The sequence below is a fragment of the Pristis pectinata genome, chromosome 9 (assembly GCF_009764475.1).
Source record: "Pristis pectinata isolate sPriPec2 chromosome 9, sPriPec2.1.pri, whole genome shotgun sequence".
NCBI classification, from domain to species: Eukaryota; Metazoa; Chordata; class Chondrichthyes; order Rhinopristiformes; family Pristidae; genus Pristis; species Pristis pectinata.
In genome coordinates, this window is record NC_067413.1 from 76,616,570 (window position 1) to 76,631,245 (window position 14,676).

Genomic DNA, 14,676 nt, shown 5'->3' on the forward strand with positions numbered 1-14,676 from the left:
CTTCTCCCTTTCTGTTTCTGACTTCCACCCACACTGAGTCAATGGATGATCTTTCTATGATGTCCTCCCTTCCTACAGCTGTGATATTATCCCTGATTAGCAAAGCCACCCTCCAATCCCTTCTGTCCCCTTCCCTATCCCTTTTGAAACATCTTAACCCCAGAACCTCAAGCAGCCCCTCCTGCCCTTGCAACAGCCAAGTCTCTGTAATGGCCACAACATCGTAATTCCATGTACTGATCCGTGCTCTGAGTTCATCACCCTATTCTTAACACTTCTCGCATTAAGGTAAACACATTTCAACCCATTTAACTGATTGCATTTATGCCCCATTCCCTGCCTATCCTTCTCCACCTTTTCTGTACACATCACACCTACTTCGAGACCAACTGATCCATCTTCTAATCGAACACCTTTGCCTCCACAGATGCTGCTTGACCCGGTGAGTTCTTCCAGTGTTCTGTGTTTTTTTTGTTAAGGATCAAATTAGTCGGTTGAGCTGAATTTTGGGAATTTTATTTTAGTTTAGGATTGCCAATAAGTTCTTGATCTGTGTTCTGGAGTCTGAGAAACAGCTTTAGATTAATTAATGTTTTAGAAAACTAGCCAAAAACTTTGTAACATTCAATTAACATCTCAAGTTATGTTGTTTAAAGTTACTGTCACCTAAACTTAAAGAAAAAAAATCAGAAAATTCAGCTTAACCAACGAGTTTTTATCTTTAGCATTGTATAATTTATGCAGTTTTTCTGCCTTTGGAGTAGTGGACAACTGGAGTAGTGTCTCCTGGATAGCATTAAAACAAGCACTGTGATAATGTAAGTACCCACAATGGCTACATTACTATCATTATATTTTCTCTGGTTGAAGGCAGGTTCAGCATTGTGCAACTATACAGACAGAATTTATTTTTTTATTGAATAGAGTCCATAGCACCAAGTTGAGAGTGGCACAGTCGTGCAGCTAGTGGAACTGCAGCTTCACATCTTCCGTGACCCAGGTTCAATCATGACCTCTGGTGATGTCTGTGTAGAGTTTGCATGTTTTCCCTGTGAATGTGTGGGTTTCCTCACTGTAAATTGCCCTGGGTATGCAGATGAGTGGTAGAATTTGGGTGGAGTTGACAGGAATTTTTGGGATTAGTGTAGAATTAGGGTAGATAGGTGCTTGATAGTCGGTGTGGATTTGTAGGGCCAAAGAGCCTCTTTCTGCACTGTATGATTATGTAACTCCAATAGAAAACTAAAGCAATACGTGTGTGGTCACGAAAGCACCACCTGTATATTTTCATTTATGGTTATTGAACATTATGAAGTAACAGGCTATGAGCATTGTTTTTATCCTTGTTGGTCTGGACCCTACCATCCAATGTCAATGGACAGGTTTTACAACACCAGGATTGGGGTACATGATAGAACTCACTTTGCTCTCAAGATTTCTGTAATTAAATCCACCATTATTTGGTTTTCTATTTAGTTACTGTTCTAAATATTGATGACAAACTAACCTTAATTTAACGTCCATCTCCCAAACTCTCATGCATCCCAGTCAATTGATTCCCAAAATATTGTGACAAACCAGATTTGATGACACCTTGCCTTTGTTGTTTGTGTAACACAGAGATCCACGCAGCTTTCCTAGATTTAAGTGAACTATTTTTTTGTATCACTGAAGTGTACTGACACTTAATGAAGCTTCAGTTATAAACTGGAGGAAATCTAAATCACGTTCTCTTACTCACTCTGCTGCATTTCCCTCTCCCTTCCACCCCACCTCCAGCAGCTTTGATCATGTCAATAGTTTATTCTTTCATCCTCCTGGCAGTTCTGCTCTCTGGCTGACCTTTCATCCAGTGGCTCCAGTTTTTATTGGAGAGCTTTCTATCTTCCCCTGGGAGTTCTAATCATTATTGTTGCAGCTTGGACTGTAACACTAACCCCTCCTTTCTTCCCTTGTGTTGCCATGTATCAGCTCCTCCCAACATGGTCAATTCTTTACCACAGCGACTATATTTTCCCCTCTCGACAAAAACCCTCCATGTAATTAGAAATGAAGGAAGAAGGACAAACTGAAAGCTGGAGGTGAAAGTAGTTGAGATAAATCACACATGGAGAAAAAGAGCTAATGGATTGAAAAGGCACAAACACAAGATATTTCTTCAATTCTACAGAGTCACAGATGCACTAGCGAGTGGGGATAAAATAGTCCTTTTTTAACCCTGCTGGTGAAACATCTAATAATGATTTCAATAAGAAAATAAAGGCAAGGCCACTGAAGGGATAACCTCACTATAATTCAAATTGAAAAGATGAGAATTACTTTGTCAGAAATCTGTTTGAAAATTTGAACCAAGGATAAACCAATATCAACAGACCCAAAAACCTCTCTCTGGAAAAGGATGCTGGATCCGTCACAGAATCTGATATTTTTGTTATCATGTTTGAAGTTGCTATGAATAGGCTTAGGCAAAGGCCACGAAATTACGATGACCAAAGGGTTCAACCTTGAAAATGCTAAATGGTTTCAAACCCAGCTAAGTCCTGACTAATTCAGATAAATTATGGACCCTGTCAGAATTTTATAAGAAAAATATTAACTTGCTGAATCTTTGCTGCTCCCTTTCACTGATATTTTCAGATCCAGATGCATTATATTATTTCAAAATCTGATAAATCATGGAACAATAGTATATCCATGCCACATCTGTAAAGAATGGCTATATTTCAAATATTTCCTCCTCCCCCCACCCCAAGTATTAACCACTGCAGAATGAAATCACATGGAAATGTTAAGGAAAACCTACAATATGCAGATTGGAGAGGGAGAAATTAAGGCCATTTCTCCGCCCTGGACTGCTTTATTGTCCAGCTTGATCCTGGGCAGTCTTCATGCATGGCCCAGTGCAGCACTGGGACCCTCTGTCTGCAACTGGCCAGCGGCACTCCCAGAATGGATTTCACAGCTGGTGAGGTCCTATCCACTGACTCATCAGCTGTTCATAGTGTCACTATTATTGAATCTTTCTGCAATGTCTTTGACATTCACAAATGTTCAAAAAGGTCAGGCAGGCACGGTAGTGTAGCAGTTAGCGTAATGCTATTACAGCGCCAGCGACCCAGGTTCAAATCTGGCCACAGTCTGTAAGGATTTTGTACATTCTCCCTGTGTCTGCATGGGTTTCCTCCAGGTGCTCTAGTTTCCTCCCACATTCCAAAAACGTACAGGTTAGGAAGTTGTGGGCATGCTATGTTGGCGCCGAAAGTGTGGCAACACTTGTGGGCTGCCCCCAGAACACTCTACGCAAAAAGGAAGCATTTCACTGTGTTTCGATGTACATGTGACTAATAAAGATATCCTATCTTATCTTAAACACTGACCATATAGAAATAAATATACTAAAAATAAATTGAACTATGTTAAAATACCAAACACAGTCTTACACCCTTCACAATTAAATACACTTTAGCTAAATTAAATCAAATAAGAAAGGATTATTTACCATTCTCCTTGTAGTCATTTCTTTCCATTTACTTCATTCTGTTCAGCAGGCAGGTTTCCCACTCTAGTAAGGGCTGGGAATCTGAAGAAACCCATTTGACTCCATGAGAAGTCCACCAACAGCTTGTGCTTGGGAATCCTAAGCTTCCACCCAGCTATGAGCTTAGAAGCTGGTAGATCCAAGGGGATTCAATAGTTTCAGAATTAATACTGTAGCTCATGCATTGGCAACTAGGATATTTACACAAGTGCATTTTACGCAAATTAGGTCGAGACTAAATAAATTTATTTTACATGGCAAAAAGATTTGCATGCACAAATGTCAAGAAACCAGTGTCAAATCCAATGCAGTACCTCTTCTACATTATTCCAATTCACTGAACATGTTCCAGTTTAGATGAAGGTTCATAGATCTGCAAGCTACTGCCAGATCTGCTATTTCCATTACTTTGATACTCAGCATTTGCGTTATTTTGCTTCAGGAAGTGCTTTTGAAACAATCCCCATTCCCACCAGCTCACTCGTTACATTTTCATCTAATTGAACTTGAATTTATTTACTTTTGATTTTATCTTGAAATTTGACTTTCCATTTTGAAATTGCAACCCAACATTGTGGATGAAAATATATCCTAAAATATTCCTTTATGCTTCTTCTGCACTTTTCAGTTAGGAGGCAGGTAGAATTCAAACTGTGTACACATACAGAAATATGTGAGTCCTATGTGTATGTAACTAATACTTCCAATAGGGGTCTTTGAAAACAGCGGTAAAATATTTGGTTAATGTTGGTAAATTGTACCTTAGTGGGTTAAAAAGCTGGTTGTATCTCTGTCATTGGGCCATTGATCACATTTCCCTCAAATGTGTGAAAGACATAAATAAATTGTCCCAACCTTCTGCTATTTCCACTCTAAGGAAGCTACTGACTTGGTAGGGAGCATACACAGTACATAGCAAATGCTACTGCATGTTCCCATTCTTAATGTCCACATTGCATAGGCATTCAACTGAAAATAAACATTCTTTAGTAAGACAGCTAAAAATTTGCCATTTGGATTTCCTTACCCCAGAGAGCAGTGAATGTCAGTCATTAAGCTGCATCTATTCAAGATGAGGATAAATATTTGGAGTACATGCAAATCAGGGTTTATAGGGATCAAGAGTTGAGGCCAAAGTTCAAATTCAGCCATGATATTAGTAAATTGTGGAGTAGCCTCAAGGGGTTGAAAGACTGATTCCCATTTCCACGCCTTGGGACTCTTCTTTCTATCTAAAATTGAACATAGAACAGTACAGCATAGGAAGAGGCCCTTCGGCCCACAATGTTGTACCAAACTAATTAACCTAGTAATTAAATGCCTAACTGAACTAATCCCTTTTGCCTACATAACGTCAATATCCCTCCATTCTCTACATATTCATGTGCCTATCTAAGAGCCTCTTAAACACTATTTTACCTGCCTCCACTACACCCCTGCAGCGCATTCCAAGCACCCACCATTCTCTGTGTGGGGGGAAAAACTTACCCCCTCTCACCTTAAGTACATGCCTTTAGTATTAGACATTTCGAACCTGGGAGAAAGATACCAGCTGTCTACTCTAGCTATGCCTCTTCATAATCTTATAAACCTCTTATCAGGTCTCCCCTCAGCCTCCACTGTTCCAGAGAAAACAACCCAAGTTTGTCTAACCTCTCCTCATAGCACATGCCCTCTAATTCAGGCATCATCCTGGTAAACCTCTTCTGCACCCTCTCCAAAGCCTCCACATCCTTCCTATAATGGGGCGACCAGATTGAATGCAATACTCCAGATGCGGCCTGAATAGAGTTTTACAAAGCTGCAACATAACCTTGCGACTCTTGAACTCAATGCCTCGATTAATAAAGGCAAGCATGCCATATGCCTTCTTTACCACTCTATCAACCTGTGCAGCCACTTTCAGGGAGCTATAGACTTGGACCCCGAGATTCCTCTGTACATCGACACTGTTAAAGGTCTTGCCATTAACTGTGCACTGTTCCATTACACTTGATCTCCCAAAGTGCAAACACCTCTCACATTTGGCGAGATTAAACTCTGCCATTTCTCTGCCATATCTGCAACTGATCTATATCCTGCTGTATCCTTTGGCAATCTTCTACACACTTCACAACACCACCAATCTTTGATGGTGTTGTGGATAGTGAAATCAATATTATTCTGTCTTTGCATCAATATACAGTATGCACAATTCCAGATAACTGGTGTTAATGGACAACTCTGAGAAAAAGTCAATGTCCCTGTAATTTACCAGGGATTTCCAATATTTTGTTTCAATGTAAGACTCATCAGTAGGACACATACCTAGAAATTGTACTGTGTTTGGAGATGCAGCAGTTGGACAGGACAATAGACATTTTGTCTGAGGCCTGCTGCTTGGAAATTCAATGGCACTCGAGGCCTGAACCATCCTTGCACTCTGCTGAACCATGCTTGCACAGTCAAGGCCTTCTCTTTCTCATATGTTGCACCATTGTGCAGCTCAGAAATCGTAATGAGCCAAGTTGCTAGGGCATGGGGTCCAGAGATTGAAAGGATAACAGTTGGCACCTTGAATAGGGTTTTTTTATGCCATCCCTCAGCATTGAGGACGACTTGTTTCTACTCTAATTCTGTGGCTTCATCTGCCATCCCAGAACCCAATGTGGGACCTGCAGATTCTGCTTCAGGTGGGGCAGGAGGTGCTTTATGGGGTAGGTAGGTAGTTTGGTAATTGATGTACTCCTTCTACTATTTACCCTGGGTTTTACATGCTCTGAACAAAAGAAAAAATCTTAATACCATCCCAAATACTCCTTCCCTAAGTGGTCATGTGCCAGAGTTTTCCATGAGCCTGTGGAGATGTTACACGTTTTCTAAGGAGGCTCTGAGAACATCCTTTTAAATTGTTTCCTCTCACCACCAGGTCATCTCTTACCCCAACAGATGTCAGAGTAGAAGGCCCATTCTATTCATTCCAATGGATAGTAGGGTGAGAGTCAACTGTCACCAATCATCTCTGCTCCAAGGCAGGAAAGATGAAGGTCCCAGGCTGGAGTTGTTAGCTGTTTCTCTTTCCACAGATGCTGCCTGACATGCAGAGTGTTTCCAGCATGTTGTGCTTTATTTCAGCTGTCACCCACAAGTTGGGAACACTATCAGTAGTAAGGTGATAGATATGCCTTGGCAGCCAAGATATCCAATCAGATCAGGTGAGCACACCTTAGAGAGGACCTCCTGAGTAAGGTTCCCTGAAATGGCCTGGAACCAACACAGGCACATCCCCGTAAATTCCCTAATTTTCCAACAAGGTGCATTACAACCTGAATTCAGCCCTTTCAGCTGAATGGCCATTCTAGTCTTGTATCTTACAATTCTAGCACTAAATTTTTTCTTTCTCTTCATTAATTTCCTCCATTTATACTTTACCCAGAGGCATCTTCTATTATCCAGAAGCCTTTAGTACTCTCCTTCAGCTGGCATCACCCCACTTGTTTCAGTGCCTCCCAGTCTCCACTCTGTCACAGCTCCTCCCTTTTGTTCTCTCCAGGCCTCCCCCCTTTTCTCTGCAGATAACAACTTTTTCAAGTTCTGCTGAAAGATCATCAACCTGAAGTGTTAACTTGGCTTTGATCTCCACATGCTGCTTGACCAACATTTTTCTTTTTATTTCTAATCCCCTCAAGTTGCAAGCATCACTGCTGATGCAAACCCTCTATGTTATCAAAGTGGCATCCAAGTACAGGTATCAGGGTGTTGATAAGAACACGTGTCTGATGAAAATTGCACAGTTCCTGATTTCAATTATGTTTAATTTTCATTAAAATTGGATAGTTGTGTATAAAACTGTAGTATATGGTATCCAATTTCAGGGCCACTGAAATGATTTCGAACAATCTAATAATTACTTGTTTTGCTTCTAGCAATTATGTACCAAAAGTAATGGTTGTTATGACCTATAGTATCAGACATGCATGGGCTCTGGGTGTGTAACAGCTGGCTACTTGATACATTTCTAATAATGTATCTATTTAAAGAAAATGCAAACAAACCTTGAAGTGATTAAAATATTACTGCATCTCAAAATGATTAATGGACTCTGCTGAAATCCCTTGGAGAGATGCACAAAGAGTAACAGGGCTGCAATAGTACAAGTTCTTAGCAAAATAAATCAGCTTGGTCTCCCACTCTCAATAGAAAACCAGTGACGTTTATCAAAAAATGTATACACCCAATCATGGGGTGTGAACAGAGCCAGGTCTAGCTGTGATGCCCATCATAGTTGAAATAACCACCCAAGATTTTGCCAAAACTTGCACAAGAATGACCATTGAAAGAGGCAGGGGAGTGATGTTTGGTTTATAAGGAATCATGCTGTAGCTAGAATTAGTGCTGTGAAAGGAGAATAAATCTGAAGAGAGGCCGATAAATTGTTTTTATAGTTGTGAACCATCATTTAATCGTAAATATGCTACCCTTTTGCATACTATCAAATCAGCAGCAAGTAATTTCAGAATGCTCACGCAGTTTTTGGAGCATCCTGCAGTTTAAAGGGACCTCTAGAGGCCACCAAAGAACATGCAAGTTCTTTTTTGATTTTTCACTATCTTGGTATTGGTTTATTATTGTCACTTGCACCAAGGTACAGTGAAAAGCTTGTCTTACAAACCGATTGTACAGGTCAATTCATTACACAGTGCAGTTACATTGAGTTAGTACAAAGTACATTGATGTAGTACAGGTAACAACAGTAACAGTACAGAGTAAAGTGTCACAGCTACAGAGAAAGTGCAGTGCAATAGGGTGCGAGGTCACAACAAGGTAGATCGTGAGGTCATAGTCCATCTCATTGTATAAGGGAACCATTCAATAGTCTTATCACAGTGGGGTAGAAGCTGTCCTTAAGTCTGGTGGTACTTGCCCTCAGGCACCTGTATCTTCTACCCGATGGAAGAGAGAAAATGTCCTGGGTGGGTGGGGTCTTTGATTATGCTGGCTGCTACACCAAGACGAGAGGTAAAGACAGAGTCCAAGGAGGGGAGGCTGGTGTCCATGATGCACTGGGCTGTGTCCATAACTCTCTGCAGCTTCTTGCGGTCCTGGGCAGAGCAGTTCCTGTGCCAAGCCGTGATACATCCAGATAGGATGCTTTCTGTGGTGCATCGGTAAAAGTTGGTGAGAGTCAACGGGGATAAACCAAATTTCTTTAGCCTCCTGAGGAAGTAGACGCACTGGTGAGCTTTCTCGGCCGTGGCATCTGTGTGATTTGACCAGGACAGGCTGTTGGTGATGTTCACTCCCAGGAACTTGAAGCTCTCAACCCTCTTGACCTCAGCACCATTGATGTAGACAGGTGCACGTACACCACCCCCTTTCCTGAAGTCAATGACCAGGTCTTTTGTTTTGTTGACATTGAGGGAACGGTTGTCGTCATGACACCATTCCACTAAGCTCTCTATCTCCTTCCTTTACTCCGACTCATCGCTGTTTGAGATACAGCCTACAATGGTGATATCATCTGCAAACTTGTAGATGGAGTTAGAGCAGAATCTGGCCACACAGCCATGTGGGGATAAGTGGATGCTTCCTTCCCCTGGCTCTACACATCAATAATCCAATCTGCTGGTGTCAGCCCATGATCCTGCCCCTTCAGTCACTTTCCTATTCCCTAGGACTTGCTCTGCAGATAGATTTTTAGGAACCCCCCCCACCCCATAAGCATCAATATAAGCAATTGTTGTTTTCCCTTGCTGGTATGGAGGTAAATTTGATTAGGCCTTAAGCCTGTTTTTAAACTGGTTTGCACAGAAGTTCCTGGTGATTTGAGTGTGGGAGGACCAGGAGAGAGTTGCACTAATTTTCACAGATGATGCAATATTTTTGATTAACTGATTACTATATATGGTCTATAAGCAAGAAATACCAAAAGCAACTGTTACAAGATGTAGATAATGCATTATGTTATTTGGGATCATGCTTACTATCTGACACATCTTCGTATTGAAAGAATTAAATTTATGATGCAACTTGATTATCAAGGAATGTATCTCATTTAGTGCCCAGACCCATTTAGCACTTATGACTAGGTTGTGATTATCAATGGAAATATGGTTGACTGTTCTTCCTAACACATTTTGCATACCCTTTCAGCATGGCATCAACTTACTCAGCACAGACCTAGAACCAAATCTCTTGGAATTTAAAAACTTCAGTGCTGTGATAAACCTAGTAGGCTCCTAGAGAGCTGCCTACAGTTATTTTCAGAGAGAGCTCACTTTAGAGTTGCTGGGCTCCCAAGTTTTGCAAACTAAGACGATCAGAAAACTTAAATAAGAAAAAGAAATTTGGTGAGAAAACCCGCATTTAAAATATTGCTATTACTTCCAATTCCATGCCTTTATACCAGCCTCTTGCAACACAAATTTGAAACTAACCTGGACCCAGCATATTTGTATTTTATGTGCTTACTATGAAGCAGGTATTAAACTATAATGGAACAAAGTTTGCAACAGAACATTGTTATTGGCCAGTGAAATGGTAATATAATATTTTATTGGCTTGGCCATAAAAGTAGAGGGTAGTGCTGGAGATGTGTTATTCTGATTGGAAGTCTCTGATAAGTAGTGGTCCACAAGGATTAGAGCTGGGACCTTGGTTTGTGATTTTAGATGTTTAGATGAAAATGTAGGTGGGCTTATTAGTAACTTTGCAGACAACATAAAAATTGTTGTGGATAATGAGGAAGATTGTCAAAGGATTCAGCAGGATATAGACCAGTTGGAAATTTCGGCAGAGAAGTGGCAGATGAAGTTTAATCCAGACAAGTATGTGGTTTTGCACTTTTGGAAGTCTCATTAAGAGGAAAGTATACAATAAATGGCAGTACCTTTACAGCATTGACATACTGAGGGATCTTGGGGCACATGTCCATAGATCCCTGAAAGTGGCAAAACAAATAGATAAGGTGGTAAAGAAGACATACAGCATGCTTGCCTTCAATCAGGATGTTGAGTATAAAAGTCAGGAAGTCATATTACAGCTGTGCAAAACTTTGGTTAGGCCACATTTGGAGTATTGTGCGCAGTTTTGTTTGCTGCATTACAGGAAGGATGTAGACGTTTTGGAGAGGGTGCCAGAGAGGTTTCACCAGGATGTTGCCTGGATTAGAGATCATCAGCTATAAGGAGAGGTTGGATGAACTTGGATTGTTTTCTCTGGAGCATCGATGGCTGAGGAGCAACCTGATAGAAGTATCTCAAATTATGGGAGGCATAAATAGGAAAAGTAATCAGTCTATCTTCTGTTTTCTCCCCGGGGTAGAAATGTCAAATACAAGAGGGCATAGCTTTCAGATGAGAGGGAGAAGGTTGGAAGGAGATTTACATGGCAAGTTTTTTTTACACACACAGTGGTAGATGCCTGAAATACATTGCCAGGAGTGGTGGTGGTGGTTTAAGGGCATGTTCCTGTGCTGTACTGTTCTATGTAAAGTTTGATAAAACTTGAATAGCTTTCCAGTTGCTGGACTGATGAATCAATCATTGAGATAAATCTTAATTTCCATTTTTTTCACAGTTTGCAGTAGTAATAACACCAATTTATAACAATAAGCAGCATCGTTCTTTCTTAAATAGAAGTTGAATTACAGGTACTTATCATTCTAAGCTTTGTTTACATTCAACCCAATTTGCCTGCCTTGCAGGTCACAGTCAGTGGTGGAACCAGGTGTGCTGAAGCATGAAGACAGGGATGATGATAACACCCAACCACTACTGGCTCTGGATTGAACAAAGCGTTGACTACGTGGCTGGGTCACAGAGGTGCAAACATTCGTGGAGCATTTACTTAAATCAAGTCACTTTCAGTTACATTTTCTTTCATCAAAATGGCAAAATTCAGGTACCACCAGCTTTCTTGTCAGAACTGCCAGAAGTTGATTTAAAATTGAGAGATCATTTAAAATAAGATACCTGAAGGATTTTCTATCTGTGGTGGGCAACCTGACAGTAATCTTGGAAGGATTACAGGTAGTGGTACTTTGCCTACAGAAGAAAGAATGGAAAAATCCAGTTATGCAGAACTATTTAGGTCTTGATAACAGGCATGTAACTTTCAGACATATTTGTGCCTTCCCAAGAAAGGCCGTGCTTTTATATTTCAATATCAGATTGGAAAACTCAAATACAAGTTTCAAACAGAAGGCAGGATGAAAAACCATTTATTAATGTGCCAAAGATCCAATAGATCCATTCCTATTTATTTTCTGAATGAACACCAAACATCAATGTATTTTAGTTAAATTCAGTAAATGAAGCTAACTTTACCAACCACAATGCTGTTTAGTTAACTGGACAAATAAAAAAAGAATTACTCAAGTTCTTCAGTATTTTATTTTGGGAAATATCAAGATCAATGTCTTATACAGCATGTTATAAAGTTTGTGTGTTCATTAATAGGTCACAGACATTCCACCCAGCATTCTTTACTGTAATTAAATGTTTACTAATGCAATGAAGGCTTTTAATACAAGTTGCATTAAAACTTAAAGCATAACTTATGTGAGAAGCATAAAATCTTTAATTTCAAATAACTATTTACAATTGGAGATACAATATTGATATTTTTAACAAGCAGTGATAGTTGCAAAAGCAGAAAATGCCAAATACACTCAGCAGCATCAAAACTAATGAAAAGTCACTGGTCTGGAATGTTAACTGTTTCATTCTCCACAGATGCTGCTTAACATGGTAAAATTTTCTGACATTTTCTGGTTTTGTTTCAGATTTTTTGCTTCAAAAGTGGTGGTTGCATTTTGTTCAAAGCATACTAGGCTTATACTCTCTTCAAAAATGTATATTCCATTTGTTCCAAAACTAAAAAGGTATTTAACACAAAAACTAGGCTGGGCTTTGTATAACTCAGTAAGGTGATCTGTGAAGGAGACAAGAAGACTCGCTTATATAAAAATTTCTCAAACTCTGAAACGCAGACTATGAGCCTCCCTCAAAGCTGCAGTATTCACAGTTAAAAATCCATGTCTACTTCCATGAAACCACTTCAACAAAAAAATCAATTTGACATCATACCAGTACTTATAATACATACACATAATACTCAGAGCAAATTCATTTTATCCAATGATATACAGTAGTGTTGACTTCAGAATTAAAATCCCAGCATTCAATGACAGCATCAAAAAGAATTGCAGTGCAGTTACTGGTGGACTCAAAAAGAAAACAAACTGTTCTTTTAAAAAAAAGTCAAAAATAAAAATCTAATCTACTTGTTCCCAGCTAACGAAATAGAAGGTAGAGTCTCCTACAACATTTAAAAAAAACTTATACCAAGTATTCTTCCCAAAACTGAGCTTGACCTCTGATCATATTTTTTGGATTTGCTAAATTAGAATTTATTTGAAGATTGGGCCAGGAAAGGAAAACAACCACCTGCTTAATGTCAGCTCTCACCAGAAATACAACATCTTATGATAGCTAATACAGGCACTTTAAACGTCCATGCACAATATTTCAATAGGCAAAACATCTTATCATCATAAATATTTTTGAGTAACAGTTTACCAAATGTTACAATATCTTTGAAGTCATTCACCATCATTTTATTTATGGCTACAAAAAGGCTTTTAGCTTTTGTAACATGAAAAACTAGATCACCGAAGAGAAAATTGCTTTAAATCTCACTGAAGATCACTCTGATGTTTCAATTTTTGACTATGCCCTGACAATAAACAGATGTCAATTTTTATCAGACTCAATGTCACTGGAAGGCTGGGTACTATGCAGCTTTAGCTATTACTACAAGCATATTGACTTCAGTGCATCAGAAGAGGTAAATAAAACAAAGCCACAATACACAGGGATACCATAGTAATATAAAGTTAGGAGATTCAATTACATTATACAGGTCTCCAATAAAAATCATTATGGAGGTGATAGACAACAATAAACCAGATTAACAGAAACAAAGCTCCTCCTGCCTGTGCAGCCAATCCAATTCCTCTGGGTGGTTCAGTCAATAAATCCATCAAAACTGGCATTCACAGAATTAGTCCAACAGAATTATATATGCAACAAAAAGTAAGATATTTTAAAATCACAGTGTCACTAAACATTTTAAATTAAGGTACCGCTTTCCCCTGAGTCTGTTCCCAAATGTTTTGCTGTTTGAATGGTATGCCAAAATATATGAATAAATAATTGGAAATTGCCTTTTCCCACTTTCTGGACTAGCTCGTAATCCTCATCCCTCTATAGGGATCTGACTGCTCACAAAACTGCTCTGAGACAAAATTATCTTCATTATTCCTACATGGTGAATTTAGTCCTCCTTGTCTTGCCCCTGCAACATAAAGTCTGTCATTTATACTTAGCATAATAAATTTGAATGTAAAAACATATGGTCATTTTATTGTAGATGTATTATGGTTGTCACAAGCCATCTGCTTTCTGGCATTTGCACAGATGCATCAGCCGTCTATTGATGACTGTGCCTCTCACATTGGCATTTGTTCATTTTTGTCACACTAAAAATGTTCAACATTGGCATCTACATCAGTTATATCTTATGGGAATGCGGTACGACTTCTTTTCACAGAACACAATTTTATACTCAAAAGGATACCACTTTTATAAGTGCAGTTGGCAACACTGAAAAGAAACTTACTCTAACTACTTACACGATGTACGTTAATTTCAACTCCTCAAACAGTGAGCACTTGTAATACTGCTGGGGAAATGACTTTGGATGAGTTACTAAGCGCAGTGTGGGGGAAGCTAAGTATAAGCACAGATACATCTGTTAACTCAGGATGCTTCAGTGATCATGTCATTTCAACTCTGTGTGTTAATCAATCTCGCTCATACTGTCAGGCTTAGTAACTTCTCAAAGGCAGCTCTCCCATTGAGGGCAGTAGCACTCATTGTGTAAACAAAAAAAAATTCAAAATTGGAAAATAGGCCAAAACAATCTAAATTAATATTTCTTGGAAATGATGAGAAAGTGCACTGGTACATCAAGCATTAATTGTCAGTGTAAGCCAAAAAAAAATGCTGATTTCAGGTAAAATTTGTAATAGAATACACACATTGTGACTAAATACAATTATGAGAGGCATGGATTGTCCTTTATAAAAAATGGTC

At 39.3% G+C, this 14,676-nt stretch overlaps 1 protein-coding gene across 2 annotated transcripts in view; it reads left to right on the forward strand.

The window, feature by feature from the left end:
- LOC127574073 (clavesin-1) overlaps window positions 1-14,662 on the forward strand; it is a 68,672-nt gene extending 54,010 nt beyond the window's left edge. For both annotated transcript variants that reach the window (XM_052022716.1, XM_052022717.1), the window contains exon 6: window positions 11,223-14,662. In XM_052022716.1, coding sequence (XP_051878676.1) covers window positions 11,223-11,307 — 85 coding nt within the window. In that variant the 3' untranslated portion in view covers window positions 11,308-14,662. The remainder of the gene's footprint in view (window positions 1-11,222) is intronic.
- The last annotated feature ends 14 nt before the right edge of the window (window positions 14,663-14,676 follow it).